The sequence below is a fragment of the Gastrolobium bilobum genome, unplaced genomic scaffold, assembly GCF_033153095.1.
Source record: "Gastrolobium bilobum isolate Gb01-03AN ecotype WA unplaced genomic scaffold, APGP_CSIRO_Gbil_v1 utg44794, whole genome shotgun sequence".
NCBI classification, from domain to species: domain Eukaryota; kingdom Viridiplantae; phylum Streptophyta; class Magnoliopsida; order Fabales; family Fabaceae; genus Gastrolobium; species Gastrolobium bilobum.
The window spans coordinates 39266-49068 of record NW_026899818.1 but is presented as its reverse complement, the minus strand read 5'-3'; the positions used below and the strand labels follow the sequence as shown (position 1 = coordinate 49068).

The 9803-nt window shown below is 40.4% G+C and overlaps 1 protein-coding gene across 1 annotated transcript; it reads right to left on the bottom strand.

Annotated features, from left to right (window-relative positions):
- Nucleotides 1–3359: 3359 nt before the first annotated feature.
- Nucleotides 3360–4519, bottom strand: LOC133293752 (uncharacterized). The gene is made up of 2 exons (XM_061492355.1): nucleotides 4019–4519; nucleotides 3360–3971 (listed from the first exon to the last, which is right to left on the bottom strand). Exons 1-2 carry the CDS (start codon nucleotides 4517–4519, stop codon nucleotides 3360–3362), a joined length of 1113 nt encoding a protein of 370 aa, XP_061348339.1.
- Between the last annotated feature and the right edge of the window lie 5284 nt (nucleotides 4520–9803).

Genomic DNA, 9803 nt, shown 5'->3' with positions numbered 1-9803 from the left:
GCGGCGGAAACTCAGGAATGTCCTCAGGAAATACCTCGAGGAATTCCCTCACCACAGGAATACCAGTGATATCCTCCTGTGACCCACTCACCAAACCTCCCAACATGACATATCCAAATGCCCCTGCTCTCAAGGCTCTCCTAGCCTGCAGTAATGAAATTAAACCCTTAGTGAAACTGGGGAATATAGGAATACCAAAAACGACGAAGCGGGAATGGCAGCTACCAATACCACGCAACGTCCTCGGCATATAAGCCTATGGGTCGCATCCAAGGCGTGTTCCTAGAACAACAACCAAGGTACCCCTCCCATCCGCATACACCCGAGACTTCCTAGTGTGCTCCTATCCGGATCACACACCACAACCCTAGGTCAATTGGAACTCCCTCTCGGAGACCTATCCAGTGGAAGTCCGAACTGCCCGAAGGCTACACTGTCTACTGGCCAGAGACTCGGTACATAAGTACCCTCATAAATACTACATGCATGCTCATGTTATTCTACACTACTCATATACATTTCCTACCATCACCCTCAACGGGTATGGTGAAACACACAATGGGAACAAGCCCCAGTACCAAGAGGTTACCTCAATGAGCCTCTTCACTTAGCTCCACAAAATATACTCTCCGACCTCGCTAACCAACAGAATGCCTACACAGACGACATTCCCAATTACTTAAAACTCATATGAATACATACAATTATCAATTATACAAGCATGATTCAACCACTTACCTCAATCCCACTTGGTCCAGGACCAAGGGCAATCCACCGAATCACGGTTCGGGGTTCAATTCAACGTACTGCAACCTATACAACCATGTACGAATCATCAGTACACGTCAATTCCATCGGAATACGAAAAACACCAAAAATCCTCCTACACCCTTGTAGGTTCGGCCAAACAAGGCTTATTTCCAAATTTATTTTTCTAAATTTTCTTTCTCATTTTATTACGCATCCTTAGGTTTCCAAAAGGCCATACCAAGTGTCGTTTTTCAATTTACTTCTTTTAAACGTTGTTTTGTCTAATCTTTCGCTCTAGGATCCTTTATGGCACTTAACACCCTTAATTATTTTTCATCGATCCTTCCAACTTCAAACCACCACACAACCCATCTAAATACCATTTGACACATGATACATCATCCAAGCCATGCCAACAACATCAATTCCTTAAAATTCCCTACATGGCCGAATTGTCACCTAGGCAATTCCAAAGGGTTTTCATTCAATTTTAACCACTCTACTCCTCATACAATTCCATTATATCAACATACAACCATAGAACAACTCACCAATCCAATCCCAACACATTTTCAAATTTCAAAGTCATGACACCTCAAACTTTTCTAAGTTACAAAATCATATTTTTCACCAATAATTTTCATGGCATTTCTAGCTCTAACACATCATTCTAAGACATCATCCTCTAATACACATTTTCCATTTGAGCTCTCTAACATCACACATCAACAATTCAAGGTCTAGGTTTCATAAATATGATCTACAAAATTAACCATGGAAACGATGTAGAAACATACTCACAATCAAGGCTTGATACGCCTCCAATCTAGGCCAAATGACTCCATGAACATCAAAACTCCCACCAAATTCGTGACTGAAAATTTCCCATAACTCACCAATGAGAGGGTTTCAAAGTTAATGAATACCACCAATGTGTTTGGAAGGTTGTTTCCAACAAATTTCAACACAAAAATCACTTGATTTGGTTAAGAAATGATAGATTTAGAAGGAGATGAAATTTGAACGAAAAATGTCCAAGGGAGGGGGGCTGGTCTGTTTTTCAAGAGCGAGAAGGTGAGATGAGAGTGATAGTGAATAGTAAATAGCTTAGGTGTTTAAGTGACTTTAAGTGGGGTGGGTTCCACCACCACCTCACGCGATTTAAAACTAATCCGAATTTTCACTAAACGTCCGTAAATTCATAACCTATTTAGAAACTCTAATTTTTAATATTAACCATTGTCCTTTAATTATACTTGATCAGATGAATCCTGAGTTTTCCGGTCGTTCGGAGAAAACGCTGTTTTAAGCTGTTGCACGCGCCGTTGGCACGCTTCCTCAAACTAACTTTTTTCCATCAAATTTTATCAGAATCATATTCCCTAGTTCTATAAACCATTTATAACTCATATTTAAAACCTAGAGCTCGAAACTCAATCGGCACGTTTTACGGTGCAATCGTACCGCGGTATTTTTACCTGGTAAAAATACTATTCTCTGATTTTTCTGAAACTTGCCTAAACACTCAAGTTTTCATTCTGAATCCATTTCAGGGTTACTTTTACCATCTGAGACCTTCTACTCAATTTTTATCTTCCTAGGGTTGCGTGTTGGCTAATTATCGTTTTGCCCTTTCTTTGTATTTTGGCCTAATCTTCAGAATTTTCACTAATTCTTCGCTTAATTACTCATTTAATATTTTAATACTTAATTTAGAATTGCGAGGTGTTATTGTAACACTAGTCAATCTATTCTTCAGTTCCAGGAAACATTCTTCACAATCTTCGGTCCACTCAAACGGCACATCCTTCCGAGTGAGACGAGTGAGAGGCTGTACCAATCGCAAGAAATTTTGAATAAATCTCCTGTAATATCCAGCTAACCCCAAGAAACTTCGCACTTCTGTAACAGTTTGAGGTTGTTCCCAATTCATCACTGCTTCGACCTTGCTGAGATCAACTGCAATACCTTCGGCAGAAATGACGTGGCCCAAGAACTGGACTTCACTGAGCCAAAACTCACACTTAGACCACTTTGCATACAGCTGCTTCTCCTTTAAAATCTACAAAACAATCCGTAAGTGTGCTGCATGTAATTCTTCATTGACCGAATAAATCAGGATGTCATCGATGAACACTATGACAAACTGATCCAAGAAAGGACGGAAGATGCGGTTCATGTAGTCCATGAATATCGCTGGAGCATTTGTGAGTCCGAACGGAATCACTTGATATTCATAGTGCCCATAACGGGTACGGAAAGCAGTTTTCAGAATATCCTCCGGTTTGACCCGGATTTGATGGTATCCCGATCGAAGATCTATTTTGGAGAACACTTTGGCACCTCTGAGTTGATCCATCAAATCATCAATCCTCGGCAGTGGATACTTATTCTTTATAGTCACCTAGTTCAGCTGACGATAGTCCACACACAGACGTAGACTACCATCTTTTTTCTTTATCAAAATTGCTGGTGCACCCCATGGAGAAGTACTAGGTCTTATGAATTCTTTTGCCAGCAGTTCTTCTATTTGCTTCTTTAACTCTCGGAGTTCCAAAGGTGCCATACGATACGGAGCAATGGAAATAGGTCCAACTCCAGGAATAAGCTCAATGGAAAATTCTACTTCCCGCTGAGGGGGGTAATCGAGGAATTTCATCAGGAAACACCTCCTCGAATTCATTCACTACTGGTACATTTTGAATTGGATTTTCAACCAGGGTCTCAGCTTCGATTGACAAAAGATAACCTGCAGCTCCCCGAAGAAGCTCTTTACGAACTTGCAACATAGAGATAGTAGCAAAAGACAAAAAATTACTGTATCTCGGAGGAACAATGATCTTCCCTGCTTGGCAGTCCAAAGTGATCCTGTTCTCCACCAACCAGTCCATATCGATAATTACTTCGAAATTGAATACCGACAAGACCACTAAGTTGATTGTATAAATGCTTCCTTCATACTCCAGAAGAACGCCTCTGCAAATTTCTGAGGCTGTACAGGATCCTCCCGTAGGAGTACTGATTTGTAATTCATAGGGGAGTGGAGCTGGGGTGATACCTATCTTCATAGCTATATGTTTTGCCATAAACGAACCAGATGCTCCAGAATCAAAAATAGCAGAAATAGGATAACCGTTAAGGATTATGTTACCTCGAATAAGATTCGGATATTTCTGCGCCTCATTAGCATCGAGGGTGAACACTCTGGCCTGCGTAGGTTGCTGACTTGCATAGTTTTGACATTTAGAAGCTAAATGTACAGGCTGACCACATCTGTAGCATGTGTTGCTCCCCTGTAAGCGGACTCCAGCATGGTTTTTCCCACAATTAGAACATGCACTGGGACCCTGACGTCCTGCTGGTGACTGACCGGTGCAGTATTTCTCTTGAAATTACCATTCCGAGCTTGCATCTGTGGACCCTTTCCCTTGTTCATTCCCGTGTTCTTCTTGAAGAATCTGCTCCCTCTGTTTCCTTCCTGCTGTTGCACCGGTTGTCTATTCAAATTTCTTGCTTCAATGATAATGCCTTCTGCCTGCCGACTCTGATTAATGATTTCGGGCAGAGTACGGATAGCCGTGGTCAACATGAGCTTTCTGATCTCGGGATGCAATCCGCTCTCAAACTTCTCCATTTGCCACTCCTCATCATAGATGTTACGGTCAAAATTGGCATATTCCATCAGTTGTGCAAACTTTGCAATGTATTCATTGATAGTCATGTTTCCTTGCCTCAAAGACAGCAGTTCCGTGTGTTTCATTCTTCGCATTGCTTTTGGAAAGTACTTGTCCAAAAATACCCTCCTGAACACAGCCCAGGTCACTTCAGTATTCTGAGCTCGCAGCAGAGCTCTCGCCCCAGTCCACCATGTCAATGCTTCTTCCGTCAACTAATAGGAGGCATAGTCCGGCTTCTGAGCGTTCGGGCATCCCATCCGTTCAAAAATATGTTCGATCATCTGCAGCCAGTTTGCTGCAGCCTCAGGGTGGTCTCCACCTTCAAAGATAGGTGGTTGAAAGTTACGGAAGTCCTTCAACCTCCGTCGGGCAATCTCCTCTGCATGGTCATGCAGAGGGGGTTGATTCTGGTTCTATTGACGATGTTCTTGCCATTCTTGGCTCATGTTCTGGACGAACGTGGCCAATCCCCCAATAGTTGTGATAAGATCCTCTTTAGCATTGTCAGTCCTTCCCCGAGTGGAGCCGCGATTACCTGCCATGATTCTGCACTCACAATATCACGAAATGAGCTGATCAGACTCACTGCAGGTTATTTATGACAGAAAATTCCAAGTAGGGACTCGAGTTCAAATCGGGTAAGTTAACAATGCATCGGTCCCTTATCACCGTCTAAATCTAACAGTCTAATTACAACAGTCAATACCTAAATTTAACAATTAAAGCAGTCCATCATACGACAGATAGTAAGTAGTGAATATTTATCAAACAACAAGCAAATCATTCAGCAGTTAATATCAATCAATTTAAACAAGCAGCAGACAATTCAAGCAAAAACAATCACTATGAACCAAAACTGCTCTGATACCACTTGTAACGCCCGGCCACTTGCAAGAATCAATGACTGTCCCCACACACTAACACGAGACTTTTCAGTGTGCTTTGTCCTCACTCGCAGACTTCCCGAGAAAACTTCCCAGGAGGTCACCCATCCCAGAATTGCTCCAAGTCAAGCACGCTTAACTGTGGAGTTCTTCCGATCCGGGCTACCGAAAAGTAGATGCATCTTGTTAGTATAGGTAGTATCAATTCATTCTTATAAGCCATTCTTAACTGTACCGTCCCATACCAGCACAGTCTCTGGAATCCCTCTCTTTCGGGTGTTGATTCGATTCATTCAATCACTTCATTATCCCACAACATCAGCTGGGACACACTAACAGACTTCCTACTCAAGGCATCCGCCACCACATTAGCTTTACCCGGATGGTATTTTAGCTCAAAATCATAGTCTTTTAAAAATTCCACCCATTTCCGCTGTCTCATATTCAGCTCTTTCTGATCAAACAAATATTTCAAACTCTTGTGATCATTGAACACAGCAAATTTCATCCCATACAGAAAATGCCTATAGATTTTCAAGGCAAATACAATAGCAGCAAGCTCCAAGTCGTGCGTCGGATAATTTTCCTCATGAGGCTTCAATTGTCTAGAAGCATAAGCAACCATTCTCCTCTCTTGCATCAACACACACCCCAAATCTTTCTTGGAAGCATCACAGTACAATTCAAACTCACCTTCCAGATCGAGGAGGGTTAACACTGGAGTAGTAGTCAATTTCTCTTTAAGGTCTTGAAAACACCTCTCACATTCCTGGGTGCACACAAAAGGAGTATCCTTTCGTGTCAATCGGGTCAATGGTAGCACCATTGTGGAAAAACCCTCAATAAACCTTCGATAATATCCAGCAAGACCCAGAAAGAAAGGTAGAATTTTTTTTCAAGGGATGACGCCTAACACAAGAACCTTAGTGAATGCTGCAGCGGGAGGATCTCTGAAGACTAAAACTCCATAGTAGGCATTACAGTTGCTGGAATCTCTAGCAACCCAGGAGTTTGATAATGCTCTAGTATCATAGAGGAGAGCATGGATTATGAAGCTGGAAGGTTATTATGCATTGTTGGCACATAATGAGCAGATATTGCAAATGAACAAGAAGCAGCGGCAATAGTTGGATGCCCTCACAAAGCAGTTCACAAACTTCCAAGTCTCTTATGTCAATACTCCTCCAGTTAGTTGTGGAATTTGTGCAAGTGCTCATTCTACAGAAGAATGTGATTTCATGAGAGCTCTTGAAACTGTTGAAGTCAACAGACTCTGGTATGATTAGATTAACTAAAGTAATACTGGGAGGAACCAGTATGGGGATAACTACAATCAAAGGTGGAAGAATCAACATCCAGGGTTGAGTTACAAATCCAACCATCAGCTCAATCCTCTTTTTCCAGTATAGCCACCTCTTCCACAACAAAGCAACACGTCTAAATGGGAGAAAGCCTTCGTACAACTCTCTAAGACCACTTCAGACTATATTCAAGGTGCAAATGCTTTCAGAGAGGATACATATGCTTTCTGCAAGAGACTCTATCATCATTCTGGAGAGCTAAGGGTACTTTTCCAAGCAACACATTTGTCAATCCAAGGGAGCATTGCAACGCTATAAGTACTAGGAATGGAAAAGTCATTCAACCTATATAGAAGATTTATGGAGAAAAGGAGAAAGAGGCAGGGCCAAATGTTCAAGAAGAGAAGAAAGAAAAGGCAAAGGATACTATTGAAGTTAACAAGGGTAATCCCGAAAAAGTTGAAAAGAAACTATTTAAATGGGAGAAGAAGAAATTGTTAGTATATAGGTGTCCTAGAGACCATCTGTTTTATCAGATGAACACCTTTTTCTATTCCTATTTCATTATTAATAAATTTGAGCAAACTTTATCTTTATCATATTTATGTCTCGCCAATATTTTATTGGAAATATACGTTTAAAAGATAAAGACCCTAGGAATAGAACATGTGTTCACTCGAGGATCTATGATAGGGATCATGATCATGAGGACTCGAGGACACTAAATGTCTATTACCTAAAATTTGTTCCTGGTCTTGAATCACCAAGAAAGGGTATTGGTGATCTCAATAAGACTAGTACGACATCATCTACTTGTATGGAGATACAAGGTAAGGACCTCATGGAATGCAGGCATGGTGATGCCTTAGCTGTGTTAGTATATGGATGTCCTAGAGACAATCTTTTGATTCGATTAGGACATACATGTACTTTTTATATTGTCACAAATAAATCATACGCACTCATTATCCTTTTTCATATTTTGTCTCAATATCATTGTTAATATATTATATGAGTAACTAGATAAACCCCTTGGAATAAAATAGCTATCTCTTGAGTATCTGTGATGAGATCACGATCATGAGGATTCAAGGATACCGGATGTTTATTCCTAATTTTATGTTCCTAGTCTAGAGACAGTGAAAATGGGGATCAGTAATCTCGAGTAAGACTAGCACTGCTTATCTACTTGTATACAGATACAAGGTAAAGACCTCATGAGCTACAGACATATAGAGATGTCTTAGCTAAAGTCGTGGGTGGATCTATAAGCGTATAGCTCGCACTGAACATACTCGGAAAAGAGACTCTATGAGGAAATCTCACAGATAGTATCATTAGAGCAGTCTCTTATTATTTGAGTGTGTCTTTCCTTAGACCAGAAGTTTTTGCCTAGACTGTGTTCTAGAAGGCATGTTTTGATTGTATACCTCGTCTTCCTGAAACATATAGATTCATAGGTATACCTTTGGGCATGCCCTGAAAGAACACGAGCCTAGGGTGACAAGTTGAAGAAATTCGTCAAATCTCTGTGAGATTAGGTTATCTGTAAACCGGAGAAATCAGGATGATATTTACGTGACTTGGGAATCTATGCATAGTAAAAGAGATCATGAGATGATCTGTCTTTAGAGTCAGTAAATTAAAGACTCTCTATTTCAAGTTAAAGCTTACCCTAAACTGCAAGGGTTGATAAGTTTCCTCACCCTAGGTTTAATGGGAAGGTAACCGAGACAAAAAGAAATACATACAGTAACCAAATATATTTAATAGGATGATCATGTCATTAACCTAAATAGCTCTGGGGCAACAAAGCATTGCTAGTGCTCTGTGTTGTCATTAAATGGGTTGTGGTCTTGTTGGGCCCAAGCCCATTTATGTCAGTGGTTATGTTGGGCCTAATGGGTCACACACCAACACCTTATTGTCTTGACATTATAACATTAAAGGTTTTGGGCCTAATAATGGTTGTTAGCCCAAGAAGAAGTTTGGAAGCCTACCTAAGAAGGAAGGGGGCGCATGGATGGTGATAATGGGCTTGGATAGTCCAAGACATTATTAATTAATTTAAATAGTTAAATTAATTATCTAATATTTAATTTCATAATTTAAATTTTGAATTTAAATATTTGAATTTGAATTAACTATAGTAGTTTGTTTCATAACAAAAGGAGAAGATAAGAGCTAGATTTGAATTTGAATTCAAATAGCATCTTATTATGATCATGTCCTTGATTTTATGAGAGGATTTTATGGCTGAATGGGGCGTTCAAATCAGCAGCATATAATCCTCCTTTAGTCTCCTTTTAAAGGGGAGTTCTCCTAAGGGTTTTTTATGAAAAATCCAGCCACTTCTCCTACCATTCTATGCGCTACTCTTGTGCATTTTTTTTGCTGAAAATTCACTCATCTAAACACCTTGAAACCTTTCCTCCTTCCTCTCCATTAGAGACGCCTAGCTTGCCTCCCTTGGTGTTCATAGGTGGCCATAAAGAAGGGTTCTTCCGTCTTGGCAAAGGGTGGTGCGGATCAACATTAGAGGGCTTGTATCTTCAAGCCTCACCTTGATCATCTTCAAGTTTTGGAAAGAAAACAAGGTAACATCCATGTCCTAAAGCATGTTTCTTGATATAGTATATGTAATTCCACTTGAGAAAATTTTTATTTTTCCCTCTCACATGCCTACGGCCGTCAAGGCTCTTTCTATCAAGCTGATGTCATGGGTGGATCTGTTGGAGAACAGATAGCACTGAAATGACCCGCCTAGAGACTCCACAAGGATTCATTATAGAGAGTATCATTGGATATGTAAAGTCTCTGAACGTTTGGTAGTGCGGATCGTCCTAGACTTAAAGATGTCATCGAATACTATGTCGTAGAGTTATACTTTGACTGTACAACTCTTTTCGCCTAAAAATGGGGAGAATAGTGTACTCTTAGGTATAACTCGAATACATGAGTATAGATGGACATGCCGAAAGGACTCACAATCCTCTATAAGGGATTAGTCGTTCACAAAGACCGGTAGGACTTAGATGACTTCTAGTTGACTAGGGAATCTATGCATAGTAAGAGATCATAAAGAGTCATGATCTGTCTTAGAGTCAATAGAAGAAGATTCCTAGTTCCTGTGAAATATTATATTTAGTCAATAAAGAGAGATGATACTCTATCCTTGCTCTCGACTAAAT

What these genes read in the sequence shown, in the direction of transcription:
- LOC133293752 (XM_061492355.1), bottom strand. Translation starts at nt 4,519, where the DNA reads ATGCGAAGAATGAAACACACGGAACTGCTGTCTTTGAGGCAAGGAAAC. An exon ending in CAACACATGCTACAGATGTG is followed by an intron (nt 3,972 to 4,018) that starts GTCAGCCTGTAC and finishes TATGCAAGTCAG; the next exon opens with CAACCTACGCAGGCCAGAGT.